Here is a 20082-nt window from a genome sequence, read left to right on the forward strand (position 1 = left end):
TGATCATGTGTAAAATGTGATGAAGTATTATTTTGAAAGAGTGACACACTGCAACATACTGAGTTGGAGTTCCTTCCCAGAGAAGATCTCACTGTGGTGGTAAAACCCAAGACACATGGGCTATACTTAGACAACATCCACAGAGGTAGGCTGGGTTATCACTTTTTTTTATGTAAAGCACCTTGAGCTACAATTCTTGTATGAAATGTGCTATATAAATAAAGTCTTACTTACTTACTCACTCACCAACTTTGAAAAAAAATTCAGACAGTGTCTCAGTTTCACTTATTTATTTTGACCATCAAACTAACCAAGCTCATGTTTCAGTGTAGTCAGCCTTCATCCGATCATGAAGCACATTTCTAATGTTTAAGTGCAGTTCGATGGGCAGATGTGATGCCCTCTGTAACGTTGTTGTAAAAATCAACAAAAAAAAAATTATGATCAGAAATTCCTTGAAATAAATGTATACATTTGTATATTCAATAATAAGAGGCAGCAGTTGAGGTGATGTTCATAAACTTTATACATCAGCATGAATTGTAAGGTTGTCCAAAGTAAGAAATCCCCTGTAATGAAAGTCTGCTTTTATAGTTTCAGAATTCAGGGCCCTCTTCATTTCAGACCACTCTTATCCTAATTAAATTGAATTTTATTTATTTCAAGACAGGGACAGCGCACAATAATACATTAATCTTGTACAACGAGAATATGCATTGTGCCAGGTTCTAGCAGATTGCTATTTTCTACCTGTAGTCCCTGGGCAAAGTAATATAACAGAGCAAGGCCAATAATAATAGAGACAATGTATAAAATAGATCAATAAAAACATGGAAGCAGATTCCACAAGACAGGTCAAGCAACACACACAAACACACACAAGCACTGTCACAAGATCAACAAATCATAAATGTGTACACTCTTGTCTTGACAGTAGCCAATACTTTGCAAGATGTGAGAAGGCTTGGGGAGTTATACAAATAATGTCGGTTGGCAGAGTATTCCATTGAGGCATGGCAGTGCAAGAAAATTATAACTTCCCAAATGCAGTTTTGCGTCTAATTACAGAAGGATGGGTGCAATCAATACTGGGTGAAAACCTGGGTGAAACTGTGTACTGCAGTTCAATCAATCAAAAGATGAAGACAGATTCACTCGTTCTCCCAAGTCAAATGCGCGACCATGCATGGACTTTCCAGATTTACAGTTTGGCCTCTTTTCTCTTTAACTCTGAATTAATCTCATGTACATTGTTCCATACTACGTCCTTAATGATTTTAGTTGACTGCCATCCTTTTAATAAGATTCTCAGTACAATGTAAAAGTTACATCTGATTGTTTTTACCATCACATTTATATCACTTAAAGCCAACCAACAAGAGCCCAAAAAAACCAACAAAAAATATACTGTTGTATGCAGGGCTGCAATGAAGTAACGCTCCAGGACATTGACCCAGACCAGCCCACAATAACTGTGGCTGCAGCTTACTGCAGCACCTCCTAAACACACCTGCAGCTTGTAGTACCACCCTCTACTGCAGAACCCCAGGCCCCTGCTAAATACACTAATGTACCACCATATACAACAGCACAATCATGCTAGTGCTATTATGCATGCACAGTGCACTCTTATACAGAATTTGCAAACATGATTGAACGTATTGAGCCCCTGCAGAAATAATGTAATTAAAACTTGAAATGTCATGATTCTAAACCATAATAAAGATTTAATTTTTTTACACAGCAGCAGTCCCACCCTTTGTTCAAATGAGTATTTTATTTTTTACAATATAAAGGACAAAAAATAGGACTAATGAAATTAACTTTATTAGTTAATTTAGTTTATTGTCATATGAAAATTCCTTAGTGGAAGTATGGTCTAACGATAATGAGCAGCCAACGATAAGAAACAATACACATCGATATTAATTATTATTATTAATCCATTAATATGATTATAAATAATCAATGTTAGTATAATTATGTAAGACACGGGTGGAGCCGAGTCATCCGCTGATGTCTAATTGACAATCTGAACGGACGAACAACGAGGAATGATGACACGACAGCATGTTGGTAGAGTCCTAGCAGGAGGACACGCACACACACACACACACAAACCAAAAAAAATAAACAGCAGTTTGAATTGACAATGTGAAGCTGTTCTGCAATCTTATGCAGGCAAGAAACTGTGTCCATTGGGTCGTAAAAGGTCTTGGGTGTTGGGTGGCCTCTGTAGGTTGAATTTGTGTACTCAACACAGGACTTTTGAAAAGCAAGCCCAGCGTGACATTTATTTACAACAGCTGGTATTGGTGTCTTGAGTACCAGACAGGACTTACACGCCTTCACTCAACACAACGTATCACATTTTGAAGGACGTTGACAGGGTATTTACGAATAACACAATCAAATTTACTGACAGTTATTAAAACAATGTGCTTTCAGCAGCAAGCTTTTAACGCGTCGCATAAATATAGCCTACATGCAGTCAAAGTATCCGTATTGATAACCCTTTACCTCCTCACTTCACTCCAACCAAACAAACTGCAACCCAGAACATTTGGGTGAACACAACGTGTTGATTAATTACAGGGCGAAAGTAAAGCAAATACCTTAAAGTTCACATGTGTAGACTATATGCTCTTTACGACGAAGCAAAATGGTTCTGCTGCCGATCAATGCACCATAACATCTTCCCACCCTCAGAATACGAATAAACTAAATGTTTATTAAGCTCTCTCCTGTGTCCATATTGGACTGTTGCATTATATATTTATTTGGGAAAGGAAAAGACCTCCGTCACACCATTTACATTATTTTTAAATATTAGCCTACATTTTTTGACATTTTATTTATTTAGCTGACGCTTTATCAAAAGCTATGTCTCTATAGAGACCTATTGATTTAGGCCTTTAGGGCCTATAAACTCTAGAGGGCAGTCACGCGGTCACTTTTATAAAAACATTGGCGCTTTGGTGCTACCATAACTTGTCCAAGCCCCCACCCCTCGCTCCTCGACTTGAGGCAAAGGTGGTTATATAGATCGTTTTGGATATGTTAACTTGAATTATTAGAATATAATCGCCGGAACGAGCCGGCTACCTAATATCACTAAACTACTCCGGGACAGTTGCCGAGCGAGGGGTGGGGGTTTGGGTACTACCCTATTTATGGCTACTACGTCTACGCGCCAATCAAAGCAGAATACTGAGCGATTATGACAAAACAATCCGTAATGTTAATGCAACAGTATAAACATTCTGAAGTTAATCTATGCATGTTCTTCATTTGTGTTGGACTTTTCTTCTAAGGGATTCAATGCATGTATTTCTATGGTATTTATCCTACAAACCAACTACATAACATTCCAATTGAAAGCATTTTTCTTGTGCTGAATATACCTGCAGTAGGCCAGTAGGCTTACATATTCAAGTAATATAACAATGTTTTAGTTTCAAAATTAGATCGAAAAAAATGTTATCTGAAATTTCTCTTGATGTATACATTCCAATAAAGACTTACTCACTGGATAACATGAAACCAGAAAAACTTAAAGATGAATATCAGCGCATCCTGGCAGACAGTGAGCAATATCTCACCCTTATTCATAACTACAGAGAACAACTGGTTTCTATGGATGTGAAGGTAGGGATGAATGTGTTAAATCATATTGTTTGTTTTTATTAGCATACATTTAAAAATAGCTTATATTTATAAAGAAAATAGATTAGACAGATTGCCTATAAAATGATAATGATACATTTTTATCAAGGGACTTGGTGAGATAGAAAATGACTGCACTGTTCTTAGGCTGGTTCTTTTTTCCTAAGATGAAAGACATTCAGTCTAAAGTGTTGGATGAAAAGAAAAATGTAGGGGACAGGATCCAGACCCAGAGACGACCCCTTCTTCAGTCCAAACAGATTAGCATAATGGAGGATCGCGTTAAACAAGTACTATGTTTATCTAACTGAGATGTGTAATTTAGAATCTTGTGATGCTCTCAAATATACCATTAAGTAACCAAACACCAAAGCCTTTTTTTCTTCTTAAACTCCTGTTTTTAAATGTAAATGTATCCATCCTGGTCTTGACAGACGAGTTTTTGCAAAATGCTCAGATTCTTTTGCCCCTAGTGGTTAAAAACTGTAGACAGATTTTGTGACGAAGAGGTTAGGTTCCCATGCAAGGTTCTATATTGTCATCCCAGGGAGTATTTTAAATCAGTACAATCCATTTATCCATCACTTGACCCATATGAGACACAATTTCTGTTCAGTTTTTGCCTGTATTTGCTTGCCTAGTTTAGATAACTGTCAAATATTTTAACACTGTGATTTTGCAGGCAACCACCAAGTTTGACAAGCTGCTTTCTAGAAACCAGGTGTTACGCGATGAAATTGACCATCTGCGTCTCCAGAGAAACCATTTTACTAAGATATACCTGCAACTGAAGAGAGAACTTGAGCACCAGAATAACACCATGGAAGATCTAGTGGAGAAGTCTGTCCTGGCATATGACCAAAGGTCAGGTTACGGAACTGTGTGTGTGTGCGCGTTTCTATGTTGTGTTGTTTGAAGTAGTGAAAACATGCCTGTGATTCTTTTGCGTTGATATTGTTGTGTCAGATGAGGACTGTTTTTCTGGTTCCAGGTCTGAGGCGTTGGCTCGGATACTCGCTGTGAGGGAACACAGCAAGAAGGACACATCCCTCTGCCACACCGAGATGACTGACCTCAAGAGGGTCATTGACCACGAGATCAAGCTCCGCAGCTTCATGGTCAAGAAGTTCCAAGACGCTCTACATATGGGCAAGGACGATGAGGCCAAAAAGAAAAGTATGAACTATGAGTCTGATGACATATTCCATATTTTGAACCTCTGGTTACTTCATAGTAGTTTTTTAATTGCTCCAGAATTGGAGCAGGTGCAGCGGGAGCGAATGGGGGGCGAGAGCCTGGAGACCTACCAGGCCGTGCACCGGCTGATTGTGGAGGTGGCCGGAGAGAACGACCTGCGACAGATTGGCAAGGCCTTTGTTGAAAACGAAGGGAAGAGCTTTGCCTACTTCAACTTCATCAACGAGTTGAACAACAGGAGCACCATGCTTAATGACCGCATTAACAAGCTCAAGGTCAAGGTCACACTCACTCACAGTTCATAGTATTTTACACACAGAAGGAGTTGGGAGTCAGTATGTGTGACCCGGCGAGCATCTAATGGTGAGTTTCCTCACATGCAATGCTGTGGTTTGTGATACTTGTCTTTCTACAGAGTGACATCCTGCACATTGAGCTGGACAATAAACAGTGTGTTGAGCTGTGGTGTGGACAGGTCAAACAACTGGAGGTGAGAAACCAGCACAAAGAATGCCTAGCGTGAAATTATTTGAGTTTAACCATTTTCATTTAAACATACTAATGGTAGTCTGAAGGTATTTTCCCTTCACAGATTGGTATGTGCTGCTTTTGTTCCGTCCAGCCATATTAAGTTTGATTGTATCAGTACTCACAAAGCACATGTGTGGCCCAGTGGTTATCTTGTCTTACACCCAGATCAATATTATTCCAAACATAATCTCACACATATTTAATGTGATCCAAAAGACCTCTGTTTTCAGTACGCTTATTGTTCGCAAGGACAAATGTCGCCTTATGAAACTTACATGAGGTGAAGATAACGCAATTGCTATCTCAAGCAACTTTAGGCCATTTGGATTTGTTTACTGGACACCCATTCTATAGAATATATTTGATTTAAGCCTTCTATTACTTTGCAAATTACTAAATCATTCTCCGTCTTGTCTGTGTGTCTGACAGGGAGAGCTGAAACAGAAGTGTGAGCTGGCCAACACTCTAGAGGGCCAGCACATGGCTGTACTCAAGTTCCTGGATGAGTATAAAAGTGCTATCGGTAACCTGTTTGCCAAGATGAAGTGTGATCCCTCCCCTATCACGGTGAAGCTAGGTTGCAGCGCTGAGGTCACCAATGACAACGTGGTTCAGTTCATTGGTAGGTGTGAGAACCATGCTCAACTGAGCCTCCCATTGAAAGGCTAGGTTCTGGCAATTATGTAAATATTTGCATTTTATTCATTTAGCGAGTGCTTTTATCAGTAAATAGTGCATTTAGAAAGGACAGCAGAAAATTGCAGTATTTCAGGGCTTAGAGTTATGGAACGGTCTACATTTACCAGTCATAGTTAAGAGTTACCATCTAATCTACCAGGCATGGTGGTCCATGCATGCAAATGTACAGTAAATTGACTGCTCATTAAGTCTTCAACTTCACTTGTAAGGACTCCCTAAAGAGGGATTTATGTTCTTTAAAAACCTCCTAAAGGGTTTCCTTCAAAAACTGATCATAAAATAAATTACACTTAATGTTTCCAATATCACTTTTTATGTTTCCAATATCACTTTTTATGTTTCCAATATCACTTTTTAGACCAAAGGCAGGCGACTGAATAATGTAAAAATCTGTTAAAGAGTAAAAGGCACTTTGTTAGGTACATGTTTACTTGGGTTTTGTGTTCCTATGCTGCCCAGGTATCCTGGAGGAGCGGTTGCATGAGCTCCTGATGGTTCTGGCCCTGTGCAGCTTCACGCACGCTGAGAAGATGGAGGTTCTTCCTCTAAACCCACTGTTGGCCAGTTGTGACCTGCTGCCTGGTGTGACCCACTCCACCATCGAAGCTCCGTGTTCCTCTGCCATGGACGACACCTCCACAGACTCCCTGCTGGGCCTGGGTCAGTGCCAACACACAACCTAAACTCCATGATGCAACATCAGAATCAGAAGGGATTTTATTCGAGTGTTTGCACAAACAAGGAATTTGTGCATGCAAGTACAGTTTGTCCCTGTAATAATGTGTTACAGGCAGTGAAGTGCTGCTGGATTTCCAGAGTCTGCGTGAGCGAGTTCTTTCCTGTGTGATGCGCACCGAGCAGGGCAAATCCCCCAGAGCACCTTCTGCACAGCTTCGAGGGAAGAAGAAGATGACGGGCTTCAACCCAAAGTCTGCCTAAAGAGCTGCAGCTCACATCGTACTCATTATCAGTCCTCATTTGTGCCTGATATCTGAGAGACGACCATAGTCATAATAAAACAATATAGCATTAGTTGCTTTGTACAGCCATATTTCAATAATTGAAATGCCAAGTATTTTAAATTGAGGTATTTTTGTGTCATCGACATTTAGTCCTCCATTTTGCTTCGCTATCACTACAACATATTTCTACTGACTTTGCGGTGTATTTAAATGCAATATTTATTTGTGCATTTGAGCTTCTACATTTCCTAAATTGATGTGGTGGTATTTTTGCATACATAACACAGCCTCTAAAGTTGTTCTTCATGTAAAAAAAATCATGGACTGTAGCCTATCAGCATGGCTCGATAGTAACCGATACTATTGTACCACACCTACCTGGTGACAGAGCTGTAGAAATAAAATATGGTGAAATCGTTGTGGGACCCTATAGTTTGTGTCACCTCTACCAGACCAAGGATTTTCTGAACAGCAAAATACACATGGATCAGTTCATTCTTAATTATGATTCAAAAAGTCAGCAAAACGTAAAACGTCTTTGCACAACAATGTTTTCATACAAAGAACAGGAAAGTTTATTTTTGTAAATCACAACGTCATGCTATTAGTTCAGCATAAATAACAGTGTAGTGAGAGAACTAAATCATTCATATCAAAAACCAATGGCTGGAAACTTTGGAGAGTTTGATTTGGTGAAACAACGCCCTGTGCACACAATCTCAGTGCCATCAAGGGCTTGAAGTGCTCCCCTGCTGGTGACCTAGCTGTGCCAAACAAGGCTCTCACCTCTGTGCCCAAGGACTCTGAGTAGAACCAGCTCAGTGGGTTAACAGCTCGAGGGGATCACTCACTGGCATCCTGCTGTCTGCTTCTCCACATGTAATGTTACCCTCTTCACATCATCACATGCACTAAAATAACACTTTGTCTCTCCAGACCCCCTGTTTGGACTGTAGGGGGATTAGCCCACCTCGATTCTTGAAGCCCCTACACCTGTTGGTCAGAATCAGTGCGTGACCTCAGAAGACAACCATTTATGTGTCTCTTCTTCCTCACTCGGACACATGGGAAGTGTATTCCTTTCTTCAAAATTGAATTTCATTTGTATAGACCTTTTTATTTGTATAGAGTTTTTTACAAGCAATGTCACAGAGAGCTTCACATATGCCCATAGAATTGCCCCTCAACGAACCTAAACTCTCAAGGAAGGCAAGCAAAAACTCCCAGTGAAACTCATTGAGAAATAATTAAAGAAACCTTGGGAGGAGCAATTCAGTGAGGAATCCCTCCAGACACGGTTTATTCTGTTCTTCTTCACTGGAGAGCACTTCAGTCTGCTTGTGCAAGATCATCCTGCTATCACTGTATTATCAGACGCATTTCATTTTCATACCTATGGACATGTATACAAGACATTGTGTCAAAACATGTATAGATGTATCATATTTAATCTACAATCTCAAGTTGCATTCATGTGAATGCATTGGGACGTTGAAATGGATTCTACTGTAGAATTCCTGAGAGAGGCCTCACTGTTGATCAGCCATGCGAAGAAGCAGACAATATGATGTTCCACATCCTTACATCAACTCCAACAGCAGGAACCCCTGCCTCCTCCTTTCTGTTCAGTGAGTGCTTCCAGCTGAACTTCAGGTCCTGACCCGTCACCAGCTTCTACATGACAGAATTCACCTTCATCAAACAAAGCAGCCAATCTGGACAATCCAAGACGTGTCAATCACAGGATGATCAAGAAGTGATGTCTCCCATGCAGCAGTCATGAGCTGTATTTCCTGAACCCTGCCCCCCTTTCCCAAACTGTCCTAAGAATCAGCATTGTCTTGTGGTAGGTTGATTTTGGGATCCTATCTAATTGTTTTGTGTCCATCAAAATGGTATTAGCTGTCCAGTCAAAATACCATAGTTCACATTCACTGTTGAGTGTTAGAACTCTGTGTGAAACAGACAAAATCGGCTTGCAGCTCAACCTTAGATGCTAGGTGACCTAGTATAGCAGACAACAAGCCATAGTAAGTATAAACAGAGAGAGACAACTAGCTCTCTCTGAACAGACCACAGAAGATGCTGGCTGCGTTACTTCTCCCAACTCCCCTGAGGTGCGCTGGCTAAAGTGCTTTCCTAAGGTGGGAACGGGTTTTGCTCCGTCTACTGCATATCAGAAGGTTTGAAGTTCAAATCCCCCCATAAATGTTGTTTGGATGAAAGCGTTTGAAAAACAAATACTTTAATATAGAACAGAAAGCAGAGGAGCCCTTTTCTTTTTTTAAGTACACTTTCTGAGGAAAGATTCCTCTTGAATTCAAATAATCTATTATACCTTTAATTCATATTCAACTTGTTTATTAACTTTTAATTGTTTTTGATTACTTTGCTTTAACTTGTTTATTTTTTATGTATGTGTTGTTAAACCCAAAAGCAAAATGTTTGTTCAAGTATCTGCAGTGAACAGGGACAGTGAACGTTCACCTTTCTCCTGCATTACAAGCCAGAGACCAATCACACCTTTGTCAGCATCCACACTACATGAAACTCCATACTATATCTCAACCAATCAGATTGTGAGATTGGTTGAGATATACTTCCCATTATATAATTGAAGGTTCCAGTTTGACAATTTGGTGTGTCAACAACATTTCGTAAAAAGGGTCTCAACTGAAGTACAGTAAGCAATTAAACACTTTGACATCCAAGTGACAATTTATTTACTTGCACAAAAGAAAATGATTAAGAACGGCTGCTCATTATTGAATTAGGAGATCTTTCTTGACTTCAACAGGTTCATCAGCAGTTTTTCACTGCTCATCTGACAAACTCAAAAGTCCATATTATTAGACCCCAATTAGCCTAACATGGTCACCAGTGTACTCTTCTGGCCTGAGGATAAAATACTGGGGAGGGAAGAAAGGATTTGCTAATATGATTGACAGCAAAGTAAGCAAATAATAATCCTCAATCTTATCTTAGTTCCACCTCTCTATTTCTGATTTCAGAATGGGGCATGTGCTAGACTGCTCAATAATGTGGGTGGATTCAGTCCTGGTCCTTCTCCTCTCCGTGTGTGATGACGTGCACCAAGTTTTTGTAGTCCAGATTTCCAGCCACATCTGGAGGGAAGGCGGCAAACATCTGCTCCATCTAGGAGACAATCAAGAATTGTGTAATACGATAAACTTTCGGCAACTAATTTCACTGAAGTGAGCACAGCATTCTGACTGTGTAGGCTGGGTATCTGACCTCTTCAGTTGAGAATCTGTCGGCTTGTGTTGTCAGCATCTGTGTCACGCTGAGTTGGAGAGAGAGGCAGTATTATTCGATTATACGGTCTAACTTCAATTTGTTAATGGGCTAGTCATGAAAAAGGACACAACAGTACATTGCAGGAATGGCTATTCTCATGCTGCATTTGTACAATCAGATATGCTTTACAGACCTCTTTGTACAGTCAAAATGCACAAATGTAAGAAAATATGATAAAGTATGATACTGTATATACTTACTGATCCTTCCGCAAGACACCTTTTCCCTCTGGGTCAAATACTTTAAAAGCGTTGAGGATAGTGTCTTCTGGGTCAGCACCTGGGGAGACACAGCTGCTTATCAAAGCTCCTTTAAATAATTACAATTCTAGATTAAAGATTTAAATCAAGATTCAATCATATCTTACCTTTAAGTTTCTCCCCAAACATTGTGAGGAATACGGTAAAGTTGATGGGGCCAGGAGCCTCCTTAAGCATTTCATCAATCTCCTCCTGCTTCACGTTAAGACGACCTATTACATGCACATGATTAAAATATGTATTTGTTTGTGCCCTAAAAGACAATAGACCAAACAATATGACAATCTTACAGAAATGGTGAACTTACCATTCACAAACACAACAAGCATAGCAGTGGTAGTTGCCCTAACACAAATAATCTATTGTAGTACTGCAAAAGTGTTCTTTCATAATATGCAATATTATTGCATACATTCTGTAAGGTGTGATTATCTATTCAAGTTTACCTATATTAAACAAAACTATGCCAGGTAGAATAATATCTCAATACTCTATAGGCTACTGAGAAATAAAGGAAAGTTAAATGTAACCAACCCAGTGCAGCAAAGGTGTCCCTGAGGTCATTTTTGTCTATGAATCCATCCCTGTTCTGGTCCATAATGGTGAAGGCCTGCCAGAATGGAGGTATACATGTAATATTTTATTATCAGTGACCTATGCACTTTGTAAAGCTCTCTCTTGGAAGTTGCTTTGGATAAAAGCATTTGCTAAATGAATACATGTAAATGTCTGACCAATGCAAGTTGTCACCGTGGTTGTTACTAAATGATTTTGTAAAAGTTTAAGGTTTAGTGTCAAACGTCAAATTAGACAATTGTTTGCTTTTGTGATTAGAGTCTGTCTATGTTGGTTAGAAGAATCTAAGTCAAACATTGTGAAATTATGTATATTTCCCACCTAAAAGTAGAATTTCAAGTATTTTTGGGTTATCAATGTGTGGTCAACAAGAAACGACAACAATTGACTGATACAGGTGAGGATGAAGTATGATTTCAAGCTAGAACAGCTGTGTCAAGGTTTGTGTTGAGGGCATGGGCACTGTTGGGTTGGGGTAAGTTGTCACAATAATTGTGATAATAATAATAGAGCGTCTGCTAAATGACTAAATGTAAATGTAAAGTAAAGAAGTTAACTAAAACCTACAAACTTACTACATTACTAGATTAACATTACATACATAATTAACAAGATAGTGCGTTGCAATATTATACTACGATATTACATTCACTGTTTGTTCAGAACTTATTTGACATACATTTGAGTGAGAATGCTTACACATACATTGAAACCTTTCTTGGTTATGGTAAATACGTTTTGGCCCAGGCAGAGGGGTTCTATCTGAGGTTCAACTCCCTGTTCTGGAGCAGCTAGATACATAAACAAGGCAGGCAGTGAGATTGCCCCAGTGTACAGCCACAACACAGACAGCCTGGAGGAGCAGGGACAGTGAGTGCAGCAGCCATACACAGTATGCTGGTCCATCACGATGCACTGTCTCATTGAGTAAGTATGTGTGCCCTGTGAATGTTGATAGTTGCCATATGATTGTCACATGCAATTAATAGTGTGCATATTTTTTACGCACAAAAACGAAAAGGATGTCAATAGAATGACTTCTATTCACATGTCACAGGATTCACCATCAACTACAGCGTTTGCCTCTCTAGTTTAGAAATAAAATGTATTATTATTATTATTAGTATGAAGCATTGTTGCTAGGAATATATTTTTAACTCGCTGCTCCCTGCGGTTTCTAAGCGGCATCCAGGGCATGTGCCTTTTATCTCCCGCCTAATCACTGATGATAGGCTCTGAATATCTGGCCAGGGTTTAAAGAGTGAGACTGCATGTATCAGATGCCTGCCATTCATTCATTTCATGCAGAAAAACAGGTGTACATACAGTACAGTACTCAATCATGTACAGAACCTCAGTTATTGTAATGCTGAATGGAAAGTTGAGCTATTGTAGGCAAATCGAAGACATTGGTCTCTCTCACATTTACATGCATTCATTTAGCAGACTTTGTACAAATAGTGCGCCTAGTAGGTGCAGCAGATAATGAAGGACAACAAGAGCACAGTTAAAAGTATTACAGTGGTTAGTGCCAAGAATGGTCTGTAGAACTCTTCTAAACTGTACAACTCTTCTGTCTAACAACTGCATCAACAGTGCACGGCTGGTAAAGTTGTTCCAGTGGCGGACACTCATCCTGATTAAGCCTTTCAAGAACACAGAATCCCAACACAGAGCTATGACTCCGAGATGCACAAATAACAACACAATATATCGGGCTTGAGATTCTCATGACGATTATTTCATGTCAAGATGGTTTTGTAAGGTTTGCCTGTGTAGTAGCCTGTATACTGGGTCTCATCTGTATATGGTAAGAGGAGAGGGGGCGTCTCACCTCCTTGAACTCCTGGATCTGAGCCTGCTCAAATATGGAGAACACGTTGGAGTTGGCCCCGTCCGCAGACCTCTTCTTGGCCTTCTTGGGCGCCTTTGGTGACAGGAAGAACCGAGAGCATTCCAACAGTTACACTGAAACTCAACTTTAGCATTGCTCGCTGTCTCATGACAAGGATTGGCCAGTCATCTATCTACATGAAGGGAATTATCATATATATTCACAACTTGGTATTTCATAGTGAGTGGACCAAATGTTTTCTCATTTCAGTATTTCAGATAATCATCTGTCCATGCATGCATATTTAACAGTGTTTCACTTTTTCATATCAACTGTTGAAACTATCTCACTGAATAAAAGAAAGCATCTTTGGTTCAGAATTCTAAACACTATTCCTGTTCACTGTTTATCGAAATTCACAACCACAACAATATAAAACAGTTTACCAGGAACTTACCATAGTCACAGGAGGGAGGTGTCCAGAACAATGACAAACTCCAAAATGCCAGTGAACAATGGAAAGTGACTGGGTGGCTTATGTACCCAGAGATCTCATTTCCACTGGATGATATTAATAAACCATGCCTTCTTTAGGAAGTGACAGGTAAGTGACATCCCCCACAGTGGTTTAGAATAACAGGACTTTACTTGCTGAAGGTTACAAGAATCTACTGTAATCTCTGTTCCCTTTAAAAAGACAACAGATTCTTTCCTGTGTAATAAAAATGTTGATAGATGAGACTGACTGAGTTATACAGTTCCTGTTAGGTGCAACAAAGGTATTCATTTTGAAAAAAACAATTTATAACATGTTAGTAGAATGTTTGGGACCAAAAACAACAGTCTATATGTTCACATACTTTAGAATCAGGTGGCATCCATTACTCAGCTCACTAGAACTCCCTCTTTATGCTCATCTGTACGGAAACAACGTATACGTTTTCATGATTCACAATATTTTCATTTACCAGTTAAACCATGCACTCATTACAATTAATGCAGAACATGTTATTTTGTCAAACTAAAATACATTTCTGAATGCTTAATTAATGTGTCAGTAATATGAGTTACAGAACATTGCAACAACTCCCAGACACAAGTGTTAAAGGGACAGTTCACCCCAAAATAAAAACGATAACATTATTGGCACCCCTAAATTTTATGTACATATCAAATAAGAAAATCAAATAAAAATGTATAGCTCTTTTTACATGCAAGTATGCCACAGAAGGCTTCACGTACGCCAATAGAACTGCCCCTCAACCAACCTATGTTCCTTTTCAACCATTCTTATCTGCTGTTGGAGGTGTCCTGCTGAGAGACCCAAGACCTTCGACTCAAACCTAGTTTGAGTCTGACACTGGGTAAGATATTTCACTCTAAGATGCCTTGGTAATCCTTTTATTTAATTATTCCTTTGATGCTTTCAATGCCTCCGGTACCAGACGCAGCAGCAAACCTGCCGCACAGCATGATGGAACCTACACCATGTCTTGTTTTTTTGTGCCTTACTTTTAATAGTGGTTTCCTCCTTGGTCTTCGCCTATGGAGCCCTACTTTGTTTAGTGTGCAGCGTATGGTATGGGCTCAAACTACCACTCCAGATTGCTCCAGGTCAGCTTTTAGGCTCTGTAGATGTCTTGCGAGGTGTTTTTTCCACAAACCCCACCAACCGCACCAATTCTCTCAATGTGTTACTTCTTTGCGCCACGTCCAGAAAGCGTCTTAACAGTTTAACGACTGGGAAACTTCTTGATAACATTCCAAACTGTTGAAACTGGGATTTCAAGATCTTTGACGATTGCTTAGAAATTCTGATGTTTTTGGATAATTGCATTTCTAATGCTCTCAGACAGCTCTCTTCTCTTCGTCATTGTGAATAAGCAACTGCAACACAAACAGACCTTTTTTATGCAGTAAAACCATCCTTTATTGTTTAATTGAAGTCACATGAATGCTGACAATTAAGTACAGGTGAGTCTTATTCGTTTTTTTATTTTGTTTGAGGAACTCATTTGAACTCATCAAAATGGTGCCAATAATTGTGTCCAGGGTACATTTTCTGTTAGTATTTTTTATTTCACTATTGTGCTTTTTTTGTGTTCAGTAACTTTGGACATTTCATTAAAACATTATGATTATACAAAATGTGTTTATTTGCATTTATTTATTAAGATATTCTGAAGTCTGTACTTAAAATACATTACTAATACAATAATTACAGATCAAAGCATCGGGACAAAAAATTATCTCTCCAAAGTTGTGTTTTTATTCACTTAGCTATCTCAACCTATCACACATCTCTACACATCCCTGAAATCGTCATTGGTCAAGTTGATAATTGTAAATTATATGCCCAGGGTTTTCCATTGGATCTGATTCTAGAGATCAAATTGACTTGATCTCGAGAACAAGTCAGTTTACATTATTACTGATGTTGTATAGTTCAGGGATTTCCATTTTAGAAATGTACTCAGGACTTTCCCACTACACCCTGGTTTGTCACTGCCTTCCGTAATCGGGTTCACTAGTTTGATTCTTCTACACTGTCCTTAGAAAACTACTAGTGGGCCTAGAGGTGATGTATATAAGCAACAGAGTCTGGTTCCTCCATGATTAATGTGAAGAGAAACACTTGCTCTTGGGCCTCTGGCTAACTTCTCTCTGCTTCCCTACCTGGTTTTCCTAATACACATCTTATATTTCATATAATAACTATGTGTAATAATTCTAGGTTATATAAACTTGTTTTAGCAACACTCTATATCATATATTATATAATGACCCAACATTTCTTCATAATTATCTTCCTCAGACTGTATTTTTCCTGTTATCTGTAGTGCTATCCTAGCCTGGCTGCCAGCCCAACTTCTCCCCGCCCACAAAAAAATTTGGTCGGGAAGTTGGGTCTGGAGGGTCTCGTATTGGGGAACAACTACAGAAAACCAGAATCTGGGCTTACCAATGAAATTGCCAGGGCGGGCTTTATACGATGATGGACAAATGATCAACAGTAACGTAATCACCCACGTCACAAAAGAGCGCTTAAGTTGAATTTGTTTTGAACAAACAACATATTACGTTGCTCTGATTGGTTGTAGGTCTATCCAATTGAGCGAAGAGGCATTTGTTTTCCAGGCTTGTTTAAAACACGCCCCGTAGTCAAAGCGCAACGGAGAGCTCTCAGACTCATATTCTGAATAGAATTATGAGTATGACAACGTCAGGCTAGTGCTATCCATTAATCTAGATTGTTTTGGAGTGAATATCCAGTTGTTGGGAGATATTGGCCGTACATATGTCTCCCTTCACTCGGCACGTTATGCTTAAAGCTCCAAAAAATACATTTAAAAAACTCAACAGTTTTGTCTCTTTCCAGAGATAATGACTCAAAATGATCCACAGACCTTGTTGTGAGCACTTTCAAGTAGGAACAATTGTTGGTGTGCATTGTCCCTTTCAAAATATAATAAAAACAATTATATTCAAAAAATATTCATAGAAACTATTATTATATGGCAACGACGGTACGAGCTTTCTGATTGGCTGATGGGTAGTCATGCCAGCCGCGTATTGCCCTCCTCGCCGGTCAATAGCTAAGGATTTAGCTTGCTTGTTGAGACATTTCACTGGAACTCTGTGAAGCACGTGTGTGGGCCTGCAGTTGACTGCAGATACTGAATCTGAGGCTGGTAGATGTCAGTTTACTGCAGATGCTTATGACAGGTAGCCAACAAACACATCCTCTGCAGTAGAGGAAACTCTGGTCCTCCTTTCTCACTGATGTCCCAGTGAGAGCCAGCATCATCGTAGAACTTCCGTAAGATTTCAATGTTCTCAGAATCATCTTGATAAACTTATGTTTTTTAAACTGATGTCTTAAAGTAATGATGTAATGCTAGTATGATAGAATGACAGTAAAGAAAGACCCTTGTGTCTCTTTGCTAATTTGTTCTTGCTATTATATTGACTCAATTGTTGACCAAATAGGGCCATCTTTTGCATACCAACCCATAAAAGATTGGCTCAAACAAATTAATGATCACACTTTTAATCCAGACAAATTCAGAAAGACAAAAAGAAGGCTGTGCGCCAAACATACAGGAGACACTATGCTAAACTATTTTCCTTCAACCCCTAGGGACACTTTTGAGAACCCCACCAAGTGGGAGAACATCACATAATATGGGCATTATCAAAAAGACAATAAGCATCATTATCCATTGGCTTTGTCTCAAATTGATTACATCTTCCAAAAAACAAATGTGTTGATACAGACAATTATTTGTAAATTGAGCAACATGTCAGTTTGTGTGAAAGAGTGTCCACCCTAATTCAGCCCTACTGCTAGGTGCTGTACACTGACTGTTAGCAAGCTTGTTGCATTGATGGCGTGTTGGGCTTGGGACAACAAACAGTATCTAAAATTAGATTGAGCTGACTAGCAATTTATCAGTTTGGAGATAGCTCTCTTAATTGTAAGGTTTGCCACTAGCCTGTGACATTAAATACAAAATAAATATATCAGCCATAATTCTGAACTTAATTGACAAAAAACCCAAACACAAACTGTACAGCTGCAACAGGCTGATCATCTGGAGTAACTGATGTGTCATTGAAAAGTACCATACAGTATGTTGGTATTTATTGACCTGTCAAGCGTGTATGGTTGACAGCAGAATAAGATCTCTAAAATGCTTTATGTATATCAGCTGTTAAGTTGTCATGGCTGTTTGTGGCTCTTTAAAATCCTGTCTAATTAGCACCATGATTATATGCTTTTGGAGTGTGCTGTCCAGTGTCTCTAAATGTTAACGCATTTTTTAAAATTATAGGGATGGCTTGAAACAATAATAATACTGCTACAGCTCTCTCTTTCAAGTTTCTCATTACGTGAAACTCCCCCAGGGGCTACATGCCAAGTCTGAAACTAACATCCATCAACCATATCAAGTCTTGACATGCTAGAAATCTTGACCCACCTCGTGAATGTCATCCATCTCAATTTAACACAATTTATGAAACAGTATTCCATCAACTCTGCGTGTTTCACTGTTTGTTAAATCAAGACAGCAAGAATGAAGGCATTCTACACTGAGCACGATCCCCTTCATACACTAGCTACTGTTCTCAGACAGCTGTTCCTCATCTTCAGTCCTCCTCAATTTCAGATACAAATAGACTGCTATTTTGCATGTCACAACCTCCAGAATCAGTTGTCACAGTTGAACGGCAGGATGAATTAACCAGTCAGTAGTCAGACAACTATTAATATCTAAACAAGTAGGAAGAGTCAGACAACTATAAATATCTAAAGTAGGATGTTGGAATGGCACAGGGCACATATCCACAAACATCGAGATAGTGCTATGCATGCACACGCGCACACTTGATGCCCACACATACAAAATGATCTTAAGTCAGTTTAGATGGATAAAGACATATGTTTAATATCCTGTACCATAAAATCTACTGTTAGCATTATTATTATTTTTTTGCAGGTGTAAAACATCATTTCAAGCATAATATTATAGCAGAAGATAAAATACTGCAACTTAAAATGGATAACCCTTTATTTTGCAGTCGTAACACTGCTGTCCTTTTGAAAGTCAGTGAAATTGCTACTTACTAACACTGAACATTAGCAACAGAATTAATACATTCTTGGTAACAATTAGTAATCTTGGTAAGAATTCTATAATTTAATATAATTAGTCATTGTTTTGGGTGTAACACTTTCATGTTAACTATTTTGCTAATGTATATTGTTACAGTATTTAGTTATTCCAATTAGACAACTATAAAATATAGAGTTCTCATACAGGTTTAGTTCCCACATGTTTCAGATCACTGGAGTAAAAATATAGCTACAAAGATGAGGCAGTCACAGAAAAGTAATATATGCTTTTTTCATTTTTACCATTTATCCATGCCATTTTCAAATGAGGAAATTAACAAATATTTTCATCCTCAATTAATAATGAACAACATTCTAGAATAGTACAATATAAGGGACACTGGTTAAAAAATTTGATTTCAAGTACTATGTTTTAAGCTTGGTGGTCTTTTTTTCTGCCATTTAAGTTTGCCAATAAAATACTAAGTACATACACAAGCTAGATGTAAAATTTACACTTCATAAAGGACATTTGGGACATATTAAAATAACACTAATTTGACATTCAAGAGGACACGTTGACTTTTTCTCTAACAAAAATAGACATGGCATTTCCAGCCTTGAAATTCCCTCTTGGTATATATGTATAAAAGTAGGTCTGCCTATTTACAGTTAAGATGGCATTCTGATGAATTATAAAGTTCCATTTCCATTCAGAAAAAAAAATAGGGATTGTGGCTAAGATCCGTTTAATAATGTCAACCTTCTCACTGTTGGGCAACTTGTAGAGGGATACAAAGTGTGCAGACTTTCTTCCCATCAAGGGTTTGGACAAACTAACTGTCTAAATGGAAGACTATGATTACCTGTTAATGATTATGATTAGTTCCTGCTGACGTGTGGTGTGTCTCTGCAGGACTAGAACAGTGTGATACAACTGAACAGGCCAGATCCTGCTATAGCTACTGTGCCGAGTGAGATGATGACAATGGTTGTGACGGTGAGGAATTGTGTGCTCTTCTCAAAAGCTTCAGCTCATTCAGGATAGGGATACATTTCCAGACATATATATATATATATATATCAGCCTTTGTAAAAAATATAACTGGTGCTGCAGTTGCTGGATTTTCAAACTCAACGTTTCTGCTACTAAAAAGATTTGGACCTGACATTCAAAATAAACAGTGAGTTTTTAGGAAGTCAGTTTACAGATGCAAGCCACAGCTGTCAAGGTGATCTCTGCTGTTGGGTTATTAGCATCATGGCATTCTGACCCTTCCCTTCCCCGAGAGTGTCACTCTGACTGAATTCCACTCAAACAGATGATTGGTCCCATACCTGTAAGTAAAAAAAAAAAAAAAAAAAAAAGATTAGACACAGGACTTTAGATGAAAGCCAGAAAATTGTCAGATGAAATGTTCA

General features: G+C 38.8%; 3 protein-coding genes across 4 annotated transcripts in view; 1 reads left to right on the forward strand and 2 right to left on the reverse strand.

Annotated features, from left to right (window-relative positions):
* The first annotated feature begins 3274 nt into the window (after positions 1-3274).
* Positions 3275-7133, forward strand: LOC146273935 (coiled-coil domain-containing protein 63-like). The gene is made up of 10 exons (XM_084704469.1): positions 3275-3338; positions 3520-3648; positions 3834-3956; positions 4349-4530; positions 4658-4842; positions 4921-5138; positions 5279-5353; positions 5824-6016; positions 6553-6753; positions 6884-7133. Exons 1-10 carry the CDS (start codon positions 3336-3338, stop codon positions 7030-7032), a joined length of 1458 nt encoding a protein of 485 aa, XP_084560595.1. The 5' UTR covers positions 3275-3335; the 3' UTR covers positions 7033-7133.
* Positions 7134-9754: 2621 nt separating this feature from the next.
* LOC146273936 (myosin regulatory light chain 2, ventricular/cardiac muscle isoform) lies at positions 9755-13572 on the reverse strand. Its single transcript, XM_084704525.1, has 7 exons — positions 13501-13572; positions 13044-13136; positions 11168-11243; positions 10741-10845; positions 10574-10652; positions 10311-10359; positions 9755-10211 (listed from the first exon to the last, which is right to left on the reverse strand). The coding sequence occupies exons 1-7, from the start codon at positions 13501-13503 to the stop codon at positions 10107-10109; spliced, it is 510 nt and encodes a 169-aa protein (XP_084560651.1). The 5' UTR covers positions 13504-13572; the 3' UTR covers positions 9755-10106.
* A 4907-nt stretch (positions 13573-18479) lies between these two features.
* Positions 18480-20082, reverse strand: part of cita (citron rho-interacting serine/threonine kinase a) — a 61336-nt gene continuing 59733 nt past the window's right edge. For both annotated transcript variants that reach the window (XM_084704429.1, XM_084704431.1), the window contains one exon: positions 18480-19998. In XM_084704429.1, coding sequence (XP_084560555.1) covers positions 19975-19998 — 24 coding nt within the window. In that variant the 3' untranslated portion in view covers positions 18480-19974. The remainder of the gene's footprint in view (positions 19999-20082) is intronic.

This window comes from Hypomesus nipponensis, chromosome 9, assembly GCF_054491055.1.
Source record: "Hypomesus nipponensis isolate SF chromosome 9, ASM5449105v1, whole genome shotgun sequence".
Lineage (NCBI taxonomy): Eukaryota > Metazoa > Chordata > Actinopteri > Osmeriformes > Osmeridae > Hypomesus > Hypomesus nipponensis.

What these genes read in the sequence shown, in the direction of transcription:
- LOC146273935 (XM_084704469.1), top strand. An exon ending in TGGTTTCTATGGATGTGAAG is followed by an intron (nt 3,649 to 3,833) that starts GTAGGGATGAAT and finishes TTTTTTCCTAAG; the next exon opens with ATGAAAGACATTCAGTCTAA. An exon ending in CGATGAGGCCAAAAAGAAAA is followed by an intron (nt 4,843 to 4,920) that starts GTATGAACTATG and finishes TAATTGCTCCAG; the next exon opens with AATTGGAGCAGGTGCAGCGG.
- LOC146273936 (XM_084704525.1), bottom strand. An exon ending in AGATCCAGGAGTTCAAGGAG is followed by an intron (nt 11,244 to 13,043) that starts GTGAGACGCCCC and finishes CCATTCTGGCAG; the next exon opens with GCCTTCACCATTATGGACCA. An exon ending in GTTTGGGGAGAAACTTAAAG is followed by an intron (nt 10,653 to 10,740) that starts GTAAGATATGAT and finishes GTGTCTCCCCAG; the next exon opens with GTGCTGACCCAGAAGACACT.